The 19,997-nt window shown below is 34.3% G+C and overlaps 2 protein-coding genes across 2 annotated transcripts in view; both read right to left on the reverse strand.

Moving 5' to 3' along the window:
* Nucleotides 1-7,227, reverse strand: part of LOC111421764 (Ecdysone-inducible gene E1) — a 90,790-nt gene extending 83,563 nt beyond the window's left edge. Inside the window, exon 1 of the mRNA XM_071194562.1 lies at nt 6,262-7,227. Within this exon, the coding sequence (XP_071050663.1) occupies nt 6,262-6,303 (42 nt within the window). The 5' untranslated portion in view covers nt 6,304-7,227. The remainder of the gene's footprint in view (nt 1-6,261) is intronic.
* Nucleotides 7,228-10,608: 3,381 nt separating this feature from the next.
* LOC139432680 (piggyBac transposable element-derived protein 5-like) lies at nt 10,609-10,971 on the reverse strand. The gene has a single exon (XM_071201439.1). The coding sequence runs from the start codon at nt 10,969-10,971 to the stop codon at nt 10,609-10,611; it is 363 nt and encodes a 120-aa protein (XP_071057540.1).
* Nucleotides 10,972-19,997: the final 9,026 nt, after the last annotated feature.

Below are 19,997 nucleotides of genomic sequence, written 5' to 3' on the forward strand. Positions count from 1 at the left end.
ACCTAAGTACTATTATAATAGTTATATATCTTTGCTCTATATATACTCTGAATGTATAATTTAACAATAATATTTGAAATAGATCTAAACCCGCCGATTTTACCTCAAAAACAAACAACATAAAGACATTAAAAATTTACATATTTTTTGATCAGATGAAGTTAAAAAAACATTAAAAATTATGACCAAAATATAATATCTTTATTTAAGATTAAGCACAGAATTAAAATTGCTAAATAGCTCGTAACATAGTCATTTTTTCAAGCTGAATATTTTAATTTGATTTCGATCTAAAGGAAATTGAACTAACCAAGTTTAATTTTTATTAAGTTAATATTTTTAATTCATCATTTATTAATTAATTATAACCAATATGATCTTACAATCATTATACGTTCCGAGATATTTTGACTTTTATGTTGAAAATGTTCGACAGTTGAACGTTGGCCACTTCTGTTATGTTTATATATTTAATTATTTATATATAAGACGGCTACATAACTTGACCCCGAGTCCCTGATGATCATAGATAGATTTTAGGGTAATTGAAGACCACCTTAAACACTTCTCCAGCTTTCATTAACCACCTGACAAAGAAAAGTAACACAGAACACGGCCAATAAACTCACCAAAAAAACAATCGTCGACCGCAGACCTTTAACGATTCTTTCTTTTCGTACTGGATCTAATGAAATGTTCAGGTTATTGTCCTTGATTCTAGATCTTTTAAGCAGTTTATGTGATTTATGCAATAGTATTTTTTTAATCTTTTCTCATATTAGTAGAAACCTAGTTATCTGCGTGGATTTACGTTATAGATTGGCGGAGGGATTTACATGCTCAGACCTATACTTTTTATGCTTTTATACTTCTTCGTTTGGGCTACGACAGTGCGGTTTGTCCCAGTTTTTCCAGTAAGCTTAGAGCTAAATTGGAAAGGTTACGGAATTGCTGCATCCGCTGTCGATAAATTTATGTCCTTATGCTTTATTGTACTATAATAAGCTTCTTTTTAATCAGGAGAAGTAATCGAATTCAACCCACCTTGAACGAATTATATTATTTTATTACAACTGGCTTTCTTGTAAACTCTCCTTTCCTTTTTTTTTCTCATATCTTGAAATATCTTCCCAGGGAACGAAGGTTCTTGTTGTTGGTGGGGGGACTCCATACAGAGAGGGGGAAGGAATATCTCAAAACTTAGAGCACTAAGCATAAGTGTCGAACTGATGTTACTAGTAATTGCTTACAAGCCCATGCAGATATTGCTCCTAATCTGCCAAGTTGGCTCAAGAAACCGTAAAATTTCGGCTAAGATATGATAACCCAAACAGAAGGGTCTAGCAATTCAGGGGATAGATGGAAAAGTAAGGATATCATAAATAAAAAAGATTACTCGTTGTATTACTCTAGAAATGAAAAAAAAAACATGGAGAATGCGGAGTTGGATTCATAATTTCCAAAAGATTTCATGGACCATTAGTGGACCATATCTTTAACTGCGGAAAAGTATTTTACAGACAACTTCTATGATAGGTAGCTTATCATAGAAGTTGTCTTGACGGTATGTGAAAACATAACGCTATTGTCGTCATTGGAGATTTTAATGCTAAACTTGTCAAGGAGGACTGTTTTACAACTATTTTTGCAAACATAACCTCCATGAAGAGAGGAATAGTAACAAACTAAGAGTTGCAAAATTTTCCGCAAGTAATAACTTGAAAGTCTTGAGCTTTTGATTCCCACTGAAAAATATATATGTACAAAGGAACGTGGCAGATATCAGGAACAAACGGGATCAACCAAATAAATCATATATTATGTTACTATGTAAGAGATGGACTAGGAAGCTACTACTTGGTGGGAGATAAAATGAAACAACGAATGTGGGTGTAATGGGATAATTAAGGAATGAAAAGTGGTATGAAGAAGAAACATGAACAACAAAAACGAGTGTGGAAAGTTCAATAGGAAACTGAATGAAAGTACGACATTTTTTAGGCCACAGATAACTGGATGTAATGAAACAGCAGATACTGAGAAATGATGAAATTTTAACATACAATTGGAACTTTCAAGAATCATAAAGCACCAGGAAGTGATGGAATAACCTCAAAGCTGCTCACATTTGGGAGAAAAGTATCTCCTAAACTTTTATAAAGCAAAAATGTGATTCATAATTATTTAGGTGTATCTCATTTTCTGAAATATAGAAGAATTTCCTAGCTCAGCCTCCACAGATAGTTTGATATGAACTTCAGTTCATCAGTATTCAGTTGATATCGTAGGGATGGTTATTTACGACCTCGACCTTTCTTTCTAATTACGATTTTAACTTGTTTGAATTGAATTAACACTTCAGACATATTTTCAAAAGATATTTTCCCTTTGATGCCGAGATGTTTATTCCAATTCTTCGCAATTCCTATATTGTTATCTCTAATATGACTTTCTATAGAGACCAGATCACCAAGCATAATGCGCAAGCGCCTTGTGGATGCAACAAAGGTAAAAGCATCTTAGTGTGTTTATCAGACTATCTAAATTCTAAATTTCAGATAAGTGCAAGCACCGCACTGATCAGAAAGTGTACCAGCAACCTTAGAGATCACAGAGACATTGAGGGCAATGAGAAGACGGATAAGCTGTCCAAAGAGGCAGCGAAAACGCCACTGTAACTAAACGGACTACATAAAAGCCACCTAAAACAAGTAATCAACAGTTAGGAAACCTCAAAGGTAGCCTTGGAAAGACGTTGGAAAGAACTTCCAGGTCACAGACAAGCTAAGAGTATGATAACTCCGGTTTCATGCCTCAATAAAGGTGATCTAAGGACGCTCTCAGGTTTCCTGGCCGGCCATACGCCCTTAAAATACCATCTTTTCCACATTGGACAAGTTGAGAATCAAACTTGTCGACTTTGCAACGACGAGTCAGAAACGACTGAACATATACTGTGTAGTTGCGTCGCCAGAGGCCGCCTAAGACACAAAATTTTCGGTAAAGCTCTTTTGACACCTACCGACATAAAGGAGCAATACTAAGGTTCATTAAGGACCTACATTTGCCCTAAACTTTTGGAGGGCTAAAGTTACAATAGATCTTATAGGTCGTGGTGACTAGAGGGACCGATCCCCTCAGCCCGGCAAGCAATAATAATAAAAAGCACCATTTTAATTCATCTTTTAAGTTTACTTTTAAGACTCTATACTGGATCTATAAGCTCTCGTGTAATGGACGATTTTTCATAGGTCCTTCAATCTCAATGCGTCATCTAAGTTAAGCCTTGGGACGAATGAGCGATGAGAAGACAACAAGGAGAGTTGCAGATTGAGGTAGAGACCTTAGGAAGTTGTGTGTAGTGAGAGGACAGAATGGTAAAAGAACACCACTGGATAAAAATACATCAGTTCAAACAGATAATTGATCAACAGAGTCACCATCACACTATCAGTCACCATAACACTATCAACAGTATTTCGTTCTACTTCAGAATCCATTGCAATTAATTTTTTGTCAGAAATTGACTTGAATTGTACAATAGAAACCCTACTGGTCTATGTACCCCCCTCTCCCCTCACGTCTTATTAATTTTTTTTTTAAATTTGTAATTCGCGTAAATTGCTCTAAAAAAATAGAACGACTTCCATAAACAGATAACGGGATTCGAGAAATGTAATTATTGAACATATTTTGGTTAAAACCACGTAATATATAGTATAAATAATATAAGTAATATATACAGTGTGTCCCAGGATAGATGTTACAAAAGGCAACATGACTTAAAAGTTTTGAATTTCTATACAATGCCTAAATTCTCTAAAGCTACTTTTCTATTGTCGTTATACAGTAATGACTCGATAATCCGAATCAATTAAACAAGGGCAATTCGGATTAAATGATACTTCGGATTACTGGAATCATTCTTTTATTTGAGGAAATAATAGAAAATGCATTCAAATTGACTTGAATTTATGCAACTATGTATAAATAACAAAAATAAATTATAATTTAATGTTAATTTTAAACATTTTTCTTATACTAATAAAACCAAGTGATGAATATTGTTTGCTTCTTTTTTGGCTGTTGACTTTTTAGATAATTATGCCGCATTTATGTTTTGTTTTACTATATAGGCCAATGACATCAAATCTTCGGCTTCCTATTCTTCATTGCTGTCTAAATTTTTTAAACATTTCTTAATTAACGAAGATGTAATTTTATCTATGAAACAGATAGTAATATGACAAGGTTCAAATTTATTTTCTAAGGCATTATGTAATGTCAGATCCGTTAGGTAAAATAGTTGTATTAAGCAGATTGCATTCTGATTCATTGTTTTACGCCACGGTACTATTTTATTGTTAGATCCCACCAAAGAAAAGTTTTATAAAATAAAGTTGACTCGTCTGTATTGTATATTTGATTAGGGCTTTAGTTTTCTTTTCTAATGTGTTGAGTCCAACTTTTTTTAAACGGTACAATTGCTTGAAAATTGTTAGACAGCTTCTCATCAGTGATCATCAAATTTCTTTTCTCAGGTGATATCTGTTTGTAAATTTTGTCATCCAACCTGTACTAGCACAAAAGTAGTATTTTCTGTAATGTTTCCGGTAAAATACCCTAGCCTGCTCAGCTAAATATTCATATGAATTAGTCCAATGACGAGATCTTTTTTTTAAACCATGAAACAATGCATTTTCCATTTTTTGTAATGTCCAAATAACATGTTTTTTGCAGAAAAACAGGCAATAATATTTTTTATGATAAGAAAAATGGCAAGTGTTGTACCATTTTGGAAACTTGACTAGAAATCGTGTGTCAAACTTGATAGACATAAATTCTTTCAACCTTAACTCAATCAAATTAATATATTTTTTGCAAAACTAACGATTTTTGTTGTTTGATTTGTGACTTCTACGGTAGCATGGTTCATAAGGAATACATTATTAAAAAAATCACTATTAAATTGCGAACATTTCTGACCGTAGTACCTAAAGATATGATGACATGGAATTTTTTTCTCATTTTTACCAGAACAGATATGGGTTGGCCTCTCACCCAGTGCCCGCTTGAATTTGAGTTTCGGGACACCTGCATATATATAAAATATGCCAATCATGAAGAACACATCATTCTACCACCCGTTCAAATTTGAAATTTTAAACGAAAACGATTTCTTAATATTTCAGTGTAATATTTCAACTTGACTATTCCCAAATTTAATTATTTCATTAAAGTTAAATTAATTTTTTGCTGTGATATTTTATACGATTATAGCATTAAATTTGGTGTATTAACTTAGAATTCTTCGGCAACTTCGTTCAATTTTAACCGTTTCTTGATATTTCAATTAGTTTTCCAAAAATCATTCATTAAACTTAACCTAGGCAATATCCAAAATTAATTATGTCGTTAAGGTGAATTAATTTTCTTTCTCTCATATTTTATAAGATTAAAGCAAATTAAAGAAAATTCTTCAATAATTTCAACGAAGTAAGATGTTTTTTTGACATTTCCATTAATTTTTCACAATTCATTCTTTAAAATTAACCCTAAATTTAATTATTTCGTTAAGGTTAAACATTTTTCTCTGATATTTTATAAAATTAGAGGATCAAATTTGGTACATTGCAAATTTTGTGCAGATTTCTTCACCAATTTCCATGAAGTAATCCGTTTCTTAATATTTCAATTAGTTTTTCAGAAATTATGATGAATTAAGCCACTATTTAGTATTTTTATTAATTCTTAAGAAATTATTCACCTCAAAAATACTTCAATTTAGAATTTTTTATTTTATAAAACTTTATATTTCTTTTTCTTGCGATACAGTTAACAATTAATTACAATTATGTTTTAAAGAGCGTTCTTTCAAGTACAATCTTTGATATTTATGTAAAAAAATTAAAATCGTTCAACATTTATCTATAATTTTATTAAAATATTCCAACTGTATGCAATTATTAAAATTAGACTGCACGTTATAATTTTGATAGAAGTTGAGATGCTTAACGGTTCGTAAACCGGCTATTTTTTATTGACAAAAAGGTAATTGGGATGTTATATTTAGTAACCCAATTAGTCAGAGTATATGGGGCAAGATAAAAATAGGTTTTATCGGCTCGCATTAACATAATAATGTAATTATGGTGTAATTTATATTCAGAAATAATTCAAGTAATAGATAAGAAAATCGTTTCATTTTATAATTATTTAATATCGATTTTAAACAAAAAAAAATTAGTATTGTAGTCTTACCAGTATGAAAATCTCCAGAAGATTCCCCATCTTCATCACCATCCCTATCCAAATATTTCACAACTTCTCAAATCACAAGAAACAAAAGTTCTTTTTGATATTTCCAAAGCTTATTTCGAAGGAAATAATAAAAGTTCACGAAACGCACATAATATTCTTAAAACGAATCTTTTTAAACAACAATTGTTTTTAATTCGTGAAATGTTGAAACTCGTAAATTAAATGTTTTATACTTTGACGTCAAAAACTGTTGGTTATCGTAATGTTATTAGATTGTCGCGTTTAGCAAGACTGATTCGGAACCAACAACCAACGAACTATTATAGCGAACGAAAGAAAGAACGTGGTGGATATCGAAGGAACGAGCGGTTCTTCTTCGTGCGATATCTTAGCGAGTTCTGATAGAGTAATCGGTCCGAAGAACGGGCCAACCGACTCTTGTGTGGCTGCTGTTGCCTGCGTATGCATCCCTCCTCCCAGTTGACGACGCGTTTGGGGCTCCACCGACGTCCGTTCCCCAGAGGGAAGAGCAGCAACTCGCTTTTTGCTGCTGGTGCCAAAATGTCGATGGATAACTCTCGGGGGAATTCCCCCGAAAAATGTCGAATCTCCTTTTCGAGGGGACGACTTCTTTTATTTGATCGTTTATTTACCTATTCAAGTTTTGTTGAAATGTCACGAAGGGTCTTTAAGATAATTATGACGACGACACCGAGTTATTTATGAATTAAATTTAAAATTTAAAAACTTTCAAAACGAAAAATTACTCCCCTTTAAATAAATTGTCAGTCAGCCACTCAAAACCTCCTCCATCTCTTCCCTTTCGGTTTGTATTGATTCACGTAACGGGGGTGGCCCCGTTAATAGCGATAACCGAAAGTGTTTCTCCGCGGGCCAAACGAAACGAAGAGGGATGACATCCAAAAGCGGGAACCAAAGGCTCTGCGGGGATGAGAGGACGGAAAGGGGATGAAAGGGGACGAAAGGGACGCTTTCGCTCTCGTCGTCCGCGACGCACCGCGTATAACACTTGATGTCACACGCACGCACCGAATCGATTGATCAAATTGTACGAAATGCAACCACCCAACGAATTCAACATCCCTCTCTCTCTGTACGTCTCTACGGTTCGAACCCGGGGAAATTGGAAAATCTAATCAAAGCTCCTCTACACCCTGCCCATCCTTTCGGTTCGTCCTCCTGTTGAACTATGTCCCCAAAAACCGTATAGAATCATCCCCTTCTCGACAGAGCGACAGAGTTAATGAACTCGGAAATTATAGGCTCTGTCTCTCCCCCATAGCTACTGCGTACCCCTCAATTACGGTGCCGAAGTGCCTCTGTTTACATGGTAACACGGCGTCCAGGTTCAGGCGAGGATACCTCATACTTTCGGTTCGGAAAGGATGGAACTAAAGTGGGAAGAGAGAAATAAAGTGGAAAGAAATCTACGGCCTCCCCCTTCGATGGTCCGTGAACGCATTTATATTAGGTGATTTAGGTGGCTTTAAGGGCTGCGATGCGATGGGCGATTTTATGGACGATAAAAATTTATCAAATAACTGTTAGGGTCAAGAGTAGGGTTGTGATGGCGTAATTCGTTGGGATCGATTAGACTAATCTTATTATTAATAAGAAATGATGATTACTTACTGTTGTGAATTCTATTTATGTTAAATTGAATAAATATTACTTTCTATTTTACTGTTAATCGATGTATTAATTAAAATATTTCCTTTACATGTTTCGGCTTATTAGGCCATCATCAGAAGGTTTCTAGGTTGGGGAGATCCCATGGGATCCCATTGAGTGGTCTGCTGGCAGATATATTCATGAACAAATTTGAAACCAATATACTAAGATCTTCAACATATACAAACATAATTCTCTGGCGCCGCTACGTAGGCGACATATTCCTCATATGGAACGGATGTGACGAAAGAGAAATAGAATTATTTAAAGAGGATATTAACAAAATACATAAGAATATTAAATTCACCCTAGAAATTGAAAAGAACAAAAAAATAAACTTCTTAGATATAGCACTTAAGAATGATCAAGGTGAAATATCATTTAATATATACAGAAAACCAACCCAGACTGACATAATTGTACCTCATGACTCCTTCCACCACCATACACATAAAAACGCAGCCTTCCATACATACATTCACAGAGCATTTTCAACACATCTCAACGAGGAAAACTTAAACAAGGAAATTAAAATAATAAAAAACATAGCAAACAACAATGGATACCCATCACAACACATAGATAAGATGATCAAAAATTATAGAATAAAACAATATCTAAAAAACTCAACAACTCTGAATGATAAAGAAGACAAACAAAACACTCAATTTCGATCACTACCATACTGTGGAAAAATAGCGCACAAAATTAGTAAAATATTCAATAAAAATAATATAAAGATTTCCTTTAAACCGTCCCTCTCAAACTATAGACCAATTTCGATAATTTCCAATTTTCCTAAACTATTTGAAAAGTTATTATATTCTTTTATGTACACCAGCACGTGCCCCTTTGTGTCAGCTTCCCAACATGGTTTTGTTTCCGGTCGTTCTACAGTTACCAACTTGGCTACGATTTCCGAGTTTATCTGTAGCACCTTGGATAGACGTGGGCAGGTGGATGTTGTATACACTGACCTATCCAAAGCCTTTGATCTGATTGACCATAGAATTCTCTTGTATAAATTGAGCTCTTTCGGATTTGTTCCTTCAGCAATTCAACTTCTGGCCTCTTATTTGCAACATAGAAAATGTTATGTTGCTTACAATGGATATTTTTCTAATGAGTTCACTCTTACCTCAGGGGTTCCACAGGGATCAAATTTGGGCCCTCTATTATTTGTTCTTTTCATAAATGACTTACTTCTAAAAATTGATTGTCGGATGTTGGGATATGCTGATGATATCAAGATCTATGCCGAAGTCTCATCGATGGCAGATGCAGATAAGCTGCAGCACAACTTAAACACAATAGTGCAATGGTGTAAGACCTACAAACTTAACCTTAATATAGATAAATGTTGTGTACTTACTTATAGCCGATGCTCGTCACCATGCATATATCCTTACAATATTGCTGGCAGCACTTTAAGTCGTGTTGAGGAGTACAGGGATTTGGGGGTCCTGTTTGATGCAAGTCTTAATTTTAAAAAACATATCAATAACGTGTGTTCGGAGGCCTTTAGGTCCCTAGGTTTTGTGATGCGTATGTCTAAATATTTCACAAGTGTCAGCTTATTAAAGACCTTGTATTGTGCTTACGTTCTGAGTAAGTTAGAATACGCTTGCCTGATTTGGAGTCCCTTATATGCATGTGAGTTCTTAAGCCTTGATCGATTCTTAAAATTTCTTTCTTACAAATCTGATGGAATTTACCCTGAGCGAGGTATACCACAAAATGATTTGCTTGCACGACACAATATGGTTTCCTTGATGGACAGAAGAAACGCGTTTTATGAAAGGTTTCTACAAAGGCTTATCGAATATAACATCGATTGCCGTTTCATTCTTGAGCGACTAGTGTTTGTTGTTCCAAGGAGTAACTTAAGATATAGCTGCGTATTCGTCATTCCTTATGCTAGGACAAACATTATGAGACGGGCGCCAACATACACTCTCTGTAAAGTGGGCAACAGGATTCCAGACAATCAGTGATCACCTGCATGTATATTCACTTATACATGTAAATTCACTTATATAGTTTTTATTTTTATTTTTCTTTATAATTCGGTCAATTGTTAATTTCTTGAATTTTTTGTAATTTTTGTTTTTTTTTCTCACATACAGATATATGTAATATATATTGTTACCCTTTTTTGGGCTATGCCTGTTGGGTAATAAAGGAATATTATTATTATTATTAAATCACATAATAACATAAAAAACATACTAAACAACACAAAAGGAAACATCGCAACATTAGATAACCCTTTGTTGACTGACTTTTTAAATTTAGTTAAAAAAAAGATTTTCTTTAAAAATATTGTTAATATATATGTCAGCAGAACATATACATATCAAAAAAAAGATTTAGTTACCCCGGAATGACATAAAAGGGAGGTTTCGCCGTGAAACCACTAGGCAGTTAGAAATATATTGAGTACAAATTTTTACAGTGTGTTTTTTTATATTATATCTTATGGTATTCAACGAAACAATTCTTTTGGTCATTTAAACACAATCCAACGTTACATCTGAAACAAAAAATATGTACGAGACCATAAAAGACAGGCGGCACTATTAGTCCCAAAATAACAGATAACCTAAAAAGCTTTAGTGTCATTGACTTAGATTGAGCCCTTTCTTTGAAGATTATTTAAGCGTTTACAACAGCCGCATCCAGTAGGTACCAAAAGATCCTGTGCCACCATTTCTTTGATTTTCTATCGATTTCATAAAGAGACTTCAACATATCAAATCTATAGCTTACTACTAATTTTGGGCATGCAATTTCCTGCAGTGTACCATCTTTTTGTTTCCTGGTTGTATGAGATTGTTCCGTAGAATTCATATGATTACACAAAAAATTTACTGCTTTAGTGTCTTTCCACTTCACATAGACAATTCCATCTAAACTGACCCTGTAATCTGATTTACCTCTTCGTAAATCTTTGTCATTTGTTATACTCGGCGGCAAATCTCTTCTTCCACGTTTTACAGTTCCACATGCATATATCATTTCTGATTGCAATTGCTTCTGCAGAGAAACCGAGTTAAAATAATTATCGAAATATACATGGTGTCCTTTTCCAACTAAAACTCTAGTAAGGTCTTTGACAACTCTACTTCCTAAGTCTTTCTCTGGACCACCTGCTATCTTGCCAGTATAGATCTGAAATTGGCAAGCATAGCCAGATGAGTCTGCTCTTATCCAGACTTTATAGCCCCTTTTAATTCGCTTTAGTGGCATGAATTGCTTTAGGGAGCTACGCCCTTTGAACTGGATCATGGACTCATCAACAGATTAGTTTTGTGAAGGTTTGTAACAATCTAGAAAAGCGTCAGACAATTTGTCTATGACAGGGCGTAACTTATAAAGTTTATCGTAATATGGAGAGTCTCTACGCGGTAGTAACGAATTATCATTTGCGTGAAGGTTGCCAAGTAACCACTTGAATCTATCTCTTGACATTTTTGAGGCTATGAACTCATCTCTAAGTTCTGGCCTAGAGGACCAATAATCAAGATAGCTTGGCAACCTCTTGATACCCATCAGCATATTGATACCAAGAAAAGGGGCACTTCATCGTCGGAATCCCAATTCTCTTCATTTTCTTCATCTTGAAAAATTATTGGCAAATTAGCTATATCCAAAATTCTGCATTCTTCCTGCTCTTTATTTGCTAAACCATCTCCTAACTCTGGTAAATTTTCATCTTCGTCGTCATCACCACTCGTCTCGGATTCTGCATCAGATGGAATATTTTCCAATAAAGTAAACAAAGCATCTGGCTCAATTTTTTCTAGCTCAGCAATCGGAAACACTGTTTTGTATGTCTGAAAATTTCAAGGTACGTAACAGCGAGATTGGATTTGCCTAGTGCCTAGTGGTTTCATTGTGAAACCTGAAGGGTTTTCATAAAATAATACTCAAATAGTAGTAATATCTACTTACAGATTAATAGTAAGTACAATTATACATTGAACAATAGATATTTATTAAAAACTTACCACTCATATTTGAAAAACACACTAAAAACGAAATAATGCACACTAAACGAATTATATACCCCAACCTCACTTTTACCACGTAAATTATCAGAATTTAGCCTTCCTTGCGCCGAAATTTAGGCACAGAGTGGTGGGGTTACTGTCTGCACACGCGCTTATTGTAGTGGCATCATTGTAAAACCACTAGACGGCTAGAGAAGTATTTTTATATTATTGGTCTTGCGGTGAAACCACTAGTCAACAAAGGGATAAAAACGGTGTATACCTTTTGGACTGTAATACATGTGGAGCCTTTTATGTCGGAGAAACTGGAAGAAATATACGAACTCGAATGAAAGAACAACCTACGAAACACCGTTTCAAATTTTGGAAGACATTACAACAACTATTACATAATATGACAAAAAGCCAAAAAATGCTTATATACGAAACATACGAAATTGAAAGAATGAAATACAAGAATAACCACCTAGAGAACCTTAACAACAAGACACAACTTAAACAAAGACGTTTATACAAAAACCTGAACTTTCCGTTTAAAGTTCCCTAAATCCTCCCAGTTACACGAGAGTTTCATCATTTAATAATAATAATACGCCCGTAATGATGAAGCTGCAATAACTGGAAACCCAGCGGACATCCCCATATCCCAATTCTACCCTTTATCCATATTTCCCTTTATCCATTTACCTTCCATAATGTCTTCCCCTTTCCATTAAACAAAATTTAAACTCATGTCTATTTGTAGACATGACCTTGTTCCTTCACGAACGTTACCGTTGCATGATACGTCTATAACCTCAAATCTCATCCCAATAAAATGAACATCGTTCCCTTGATGTTATTAGTAGTGTAAAGTTAAATTAAAGTTCCAATTCCTCCCCTACCATAATAACGTTGTAAGTAATAAATAAGTTTAGTATTTATAAAAAAAAAAGTTATATCTTTAATTTGAAATTTGTTATTTTGTTAGAAACCTTCTGATGATGGCCTAACAAGCCGAAACATGTAAAGGAAATATTTTAATTAATACATCGATTAACAGTAAAATAGAAAGTAATATTTATTCAATTTACCTTAAATAATATCGATGAAAATGGATTTATACAGGGTCATCCACGACGACCGTCCATTAGAACTTTACAGGGTTCTGGCCAATACAAAAATTTGAAAATTCAGATTTGAGTATTATTAATTGCGTTCTCTTCGACTAAAATATTTTCAGATTTCTAGCACTTCCGGTTATGCCGGAAGTCGCCACTTACTTTATTTTTTTAAATGGAACACGCTATATATTTTTACATATTTGGATTTGTCTCTTTTCAAGGTTTATGAATAACTTTACTTTTTGCAATTTGATTCTGCCGTTCTCGAGTTATTCGAATTTTTCTAGAAAAATCTGCTCCAGCAGACATTTGTTAAAAAAATCAGAGAACACTCGATTTTTGGTCTCTTTTTTTGTCTCATTTTACATCTTTTATATCGCATATGTCCTATCCCTAACATTTATAGTTTGGGAGATAATTAGGGTTTTTTGAAAAGTGCACACATATCATATCGATATTTATCCTAGTGTGCCATGAATACCTAGTGTGATCTAGTGTAGAACCATATGAACTGGCCTTTTGAAAATTTGCAGACTTCTGTGTTTGGTGCCAGCTTTTTACTAAAATATTTTCAGGTTCCGGGTGCTTGCGGTTACACTGGAAGAGGTGACAATTTTCATATTTCAAATGGAACACCCTGTGTTTTATTACATTTTAGAAATTTTTGTTCAATTTTAGGCCCCTGTATGTTGCAGCCGACACGTACGCGCAATTATTTGGTTGCACTCTCCATAAATTATTATCAAATTCAAATAATCCTCATTACTAACTTCCAAACGTGGCATTTCTTGAGAACAGATCACTACAAAAAGTAACCTAGTCATCACACCAACAGAAATAAACCATAGCTTTAGCAAATGTCAAACTTTTTACTCTTTCCTTACTGATCCTCTGATAATACATAACCACAACAACATTCCCAACACAAAATTTTTTTTCCGGCGGTCAAAGTGGATGATTTATAAATTATAAAAAGTAACGTTGTAGTTGACATGTCACCTCTTCCGGTGTAACCACAAGTACCCGAAACCTGAAAATACTTTAGTTAAAAAGCTGGCATCAAACATCATAAGTCTGCAAATTTTCAAACTTCCACTTCATTCGGTTACTCACTAGGTCGCACTAGGTATTCATGGTTAAACCCTAACACTAGGTTAAATATCGATATTTGTGTGCATGTTTCAATAAACCCTAATTATTTCAAAACTATAAATGTTAGGTATAGGACATATGGGATATAAAAGATGTAAAATGAGACACCGAAGACGACTAAGTAATAAAATATGGGGGGTGCCATTTAAAGAAATGATGTTATGGCACTTCCAAGTTTCGAAAAGGTAACGTGCCATAGTAAAGTGACCAAACGTTCTAGACAGCCATACTCGGCACCAAAACATACTCCATCATGTTGCTTAAGCATGTTCTGAATCCTAAATTGATACCCCAAAAATCGAGTGTTCTCTGATTTTTTGAACAAATGTCTGCTGGAGCAGATTTTTCTAGAAAAATTCGAATAACTCGAGAACAGCCGAATCAAATTACAAAAAGTAAAGTCATTCATAAACCTTTAAAACAGACAAATCCAAATATGTAAAAATATACAGGGTGTTCTATTTAAAAAAATAAAGTAGGTGGCGACTTCCGGTATAATCGGAAGTGTTAGATATTTGAAAATATTTTAGTCGAAGAGAACGCAATTGATAATACTTAAATCTGAATTTTCAAATTTGTATTTTGGCCAGAACCCTGTAAAGTTCTAATGGACGGTAGTCGTGGATGACCCTGTATAAGAATTCTATTTATGTAGTTATAAATTTACATACTTTTTCTTCTTTATTTTCAATATATCCTTGCGGTATTTGCATATATACATCTTCATCAAGGGTTCCGTATTAGAATGCTGTTTTTATATCGAATTTAACTATAGCGTTAGAACTTATTACTGGACTAAAAATTTCATCTGTTACATTACTGAAATCTTGTTCAAACCCCTTTAACCCTAGGATACTTAACCAATAAAATATCGTCATTTACATAATCCGGGCTTCTGAGACCCGTTATATACAATCACGTGTAGTCAGAACAGGAACAAAGTTATTGAAGTAAAACTTTATTTATTTATACCTATGTACGTTACAAACGTGAGGTTAAATATGAAAATGAACATTAGTGTTTAAAAAACATTATTGTTTATTCTCATTACTCATTACAACTCATTACAGATATTATTTTTACAAGTAATACATATCATTGTGCTTTTACGATCAATACTTGCGGGACATACTGAGCATCTTTTTCTCTTAACTGTTGCACTTCTGTGAGCGGCTGGCGGACCACATACATATATCAATAAATCTGCTCATACACTCCCGGACAGTACGCAGTAGGTTAGGGTTAGTAGATCTTTTCTGCATATGTGGTATCACTAGTTCCTTCACTAAATCTTTCAAAAACATTCTGCGTTTGTGAGTCACTCCTATGTTGTAGTTTGGATGTTGAACATCAATGATGTTGAAGAAAAATGTCATGGGCCATCGTTTACTTTGCCTCTTGCACGTGTATGTCGACACCATTTGATCCATGATGTCAACACCGCCCTTTGTTTTATTATAATGAGAGATGATTTCAGGCTTCCTCTTAGCGTCGTCATTGATAGATGCGTCGTGGTGCATGGTGCTTAGTAAAATTACGCATTTGTTATTTTTACGTGCGTAACTTACCATGGATACGTTATTTTGAAAACAAAACAATGAAGAATAGACTACACGATCTTTTGAGGCTTTCATTTCTTTCGGAATGTCACGCTTATTCTGACGTAGTGTACCCACAATAGTAATATTTTTATCCAACAGATAAGTTGCTAGCAGAACACTAGTGAAGAAATTGTCTATCGTGAGATTGCGACCAGTATTATGAATGCCACGCACAAAAGTTTGTACTACTTCAAGCCAAAGGTTTTTATGTGGAGGTTCTCCGGGCTGGCAACCAACATAAACTAAACCATCCAAAGCATAACCAGACGTAGATTCACACATCCAAAATATTTTAAGTCCATATTTTTCCGGTTTACTTGGCATATATTGAACGAATGTGCATCTACCTCTAAACCCAACGAGTTGTTCATCAATAGTTACATTAGTATCAGGTATGACGCTGGTTTTGCATTGCTGAATGAATAAATCCCAAATGTAGGACACCATTGCTAACTTATCGGCTTACAAACGCGCATTCCGGGTTCCCTTGTCGTCAAATCTGACGAATCTTCGTATTTCTTCAAAGCGAAATATGGACATTGTGACTCGGTATACAGGATTGGCAAATTCATCACAAAATAATTCTCTCTCAGGAACATCCCAGCTTCTGTCAACTCCCGCATGAATAAGTAAACCACAGAATGCAAGAAATTCATCAACAGTTACATCTTTCCACGGTTTTCCTTTTGCTCCATAAATACGTTTGCCCTCTAAATTAGTACAGTTCACAATTTCTTGTACAATAACTGGAGTTACAAATAACTGAAACGCTCCTTTTGGTAGTCCTGGCGCACGCCGAATAATGTTGTGTGGTTGAATTTTATTTTTGCTGGAGGTTCCAAACTCCATACCAGACCACTTGGAGCAATGTAACCGCTCGTTGAAGGCTTACCAATATCATCAACATCATCCTCTGAATTATCGTCACCATGATCAGAACTGGATCCAGAATACTCGTTAGGAACCAATTCGAAATTTCTATCTTCTGTGTCATCATTTTCTGCTTCTGACACATCACTTTCTTCAGAAGGCAGATCATCACATTCAATATTTCTTCATAACCGGGGTCATCAAATCTCACGCTTTTCACATTCCTTTTTGACGCCATTATCATATGTATCTCACAAGTTCACTCAATCCAACTTCTATTCCAACTGAATGAAAAACAGCTGCACCTACTTTTATACATCCAACAGTAATGCACGTTTTAACTTGTACAAACACGCACAATTCCGCGCAGCAGTGTTTGACAAATTATAATAACCCTCAACCTGTAATGAACAAGTTGAAACTTGTTCTATAGTAACTAGTAGTACACGGGCTTCGGAGGCCCGGTTTATGCAAATACGGGGTGCTAATAGAAACGATTTTTTTTTTCGATTGCTAATTACACTTGAATGTTTTTGAATCAAGTGTGTATTGAATAAAGACGTGTTTATTATTTTAAGAAAGTTATGAGTAACTAAAATCTCGCCGGGCCTGAGAGGCCCGGTTTATGCATCCTAGGGTTAAGAACTAGTCTCGCCTTAAATGTTCCTTCTTCCTTTACTCTAAAAATCCATTTGCTCGATAATATTTTCAGGTCGTGTCTTACTTAATTTTTATTTACTAATTCCCACACATGGTTTTCTTTTAAAGATAATTTTTCCTCTCTTATTGCATTCTTCCACTCGTCGTTATTTTCGTTTTTTAAAGGCTTCTTCATAGGTTAGCAAAACAAAATGTTTGAATTTTTCTGGCATTCTTCTCATTCTTGCATTTGTTCTGTTTTTTCCTTCTTCGCCTTTTTTCTGTTCATTCACTTCTTCTCCGTTAACTTCTTCTCCTTTTTCCTCTGTCGAATATTCTTTTATCTGCTTGTGTTCTTTCTTTTCTTGATTTTCAATACTTTTATTTTGAACTTCTACTCGTTTCGTTTCTTGACAATAAACCCTGTACCCTTTCGTATCCTCTTCATATCCCATGAATAAGACCTTTTTACTTTTACTATCCCATTTTCCTCTTTTTTCTTTCAGGACATGTATGTATCCTTCACTTTCAGATATTTTAAAATTTTCCAAGTTAAATTCTTTATTAAACTATAATTGATAAAGTGTTTTATTGTTTATTGTACTTTTTCCTGAGCTGTTCAGAGTGTAGACTGCTTCGGCCCAAAAACATTTTGCAATATTTTTTTCTTTCAACATTGTCCTTGCCGCCTCTACCAAAGTTCTCATTTCTCGTTCAGCCCTACCAATCTGTTATGGTGTGTATGGTGTTGTTCTTTGGTGTCTGATTCTGTTTCGTTAAAATTTTCTGAACTTGTTTACATGTACATTCTAAACCATTGTCCGTCCTTATTATTTTTTTTTTCGATATCGTTTTCTGCTTTCTTTATAAAATCGATCAATTTTTAATTTTTATAATGCTCTAATGTTTGTAAAATCGTCTTTTAATAACATAAAATATCTTGACACTCCCAACGATTGTTGTTCCATTAGTCCGCAGAGATCTACATGCACCAATGAAGTTTCAGCTGGAAACTTCATTCTACTCTCATTTCTTGGATGTGGATTTCTATGTTACTTTCCTGCGTTTTAAAAAAAAAATCAGAATCTTCATAATCGATGTTATGGCGCTTTAACAATTCTCTCGTGTATGTCATTGATTGGTGTGCAAGTCGTTTATACCATCCTTTTACAGTTACATTTCTACAGTTACTCCTACATTTGCTCTATATCCAAAATCTACATGTTCAAATTTCATTCGATACAGCTTTCCATCTCTTAATGCTATCGCAACAACTATGTTATCTTTAGTTAATTTACATATTTTTTCATCTGATGTCATTTTATATCCATTGACAGTGCAATTTCCAAAGAAGAATAGATTTACCTTCAAACCTGGTACATATAAAACTTTTTTCAAATCTACCATTTCCCAGTTTTTTCCATTGAATGCCTTTAATGGAATTCTTCCTACTGCTGTAGCATCTAAGAAATTTCCATCTCCAATTTATGCTTTATGCTGGTTGCAATGCTTCCATTTCTACAAATTATTCTCTCTGACAATACATGTGATTGCTTACACCACTGTCCAATATCCAATCTGTCTTATTTATTGTCTCACTTAGTAAGGCTGTGCTTATAAACGCATTGACTTTATTGTTTTTATTAGATTTCTCATTCGGTTTGTTGTTTCTTTGATCTTTAAACCAGCAATTGGTTGCGATGTGGCCTTGTTTTTTACAAATATGACATATTGCTCTTTTGTCTTTTTACAATTTTGTGTAATGTGACCAAATTTTCCACATTGAAAGCATTTTATTATTTTCTTTTCATCTTTTCTTCCTGACAAAAAAGCAGTTTCTGTTTGTTCATATGTTTTTATTCTTTGCTCCGCAATCAACAACCGTGATGTTAATTTACATATTGATTGATTGTTCGATGGAACTGACTCCCATGCAGATACAAAATGCTTGTACGGTTCTGGCAACGACATGATTACCTTTGTCATTAACATTTAGTCGGAAATTGGTTCTCCTATCTGTTTAATGGGCTAGCAATTTCCTCCAACTTCGCTAGAAAAACTAACATGCTTTCTCCTCCACATTTAGCGTTAAAAAATGTCTGTCTTACTAAATGTGAACTCACTTCAGATTTATTTTCGTAAACTGAGAGTAATTTTTCGTTCTGTTTAATCTACCGTAAACCTCTAGTTATTTCTTTAGCGACTCTGGGCCCGTAACTTGTTGTGATTTCTATTTATGTAGTAATAAATTTACATACGACTTGCTAGTAAGATCTAATGTTTATTTATTGGTATTTTGTAACCATGTACAGGTGTCCCAATTTCGATGTCCGCATGGGCTATCTCCGAAACTAAAAGAGATAGAAAAAAAGTAGCTTACATGTCATGATCTCGTTTTTCGAGAAAATACTAATGCCGAAAATTCCGAATAGCTAGTCTTTTGTTTTCGCCCTATCGGCAAAAACTGAAAATTTTGCGAAAACGACAATCGCGAATATCTCACTTATTATCAAAGAGGGAGTATTATAAATAAAACATGATATGGGCAACTTTTTACGAAGAATTCGGTGGCGCAGGTAGAATTTTTTTCCCACCTTTTATTTTCGAAATTTTAGACGTAACTTTATTTTTTTAAATGGAAACCATAGTTGGCTATGACCTAAAAT

This window comes from Onthophagus taurus, chromosome 2, assembly GCF_036711975.1.
Source record: "Onthophagus taurus isolate NC chromosome 2, IU_Otau_3.0, whole genome shotgun sequence".
Lineage (NCBI taxonomy): Eukaryota > Metazoa > Arthropoda > Insecta > Coleoptera > Scarabaeidae > Onthophagus > Onthophagus taurus.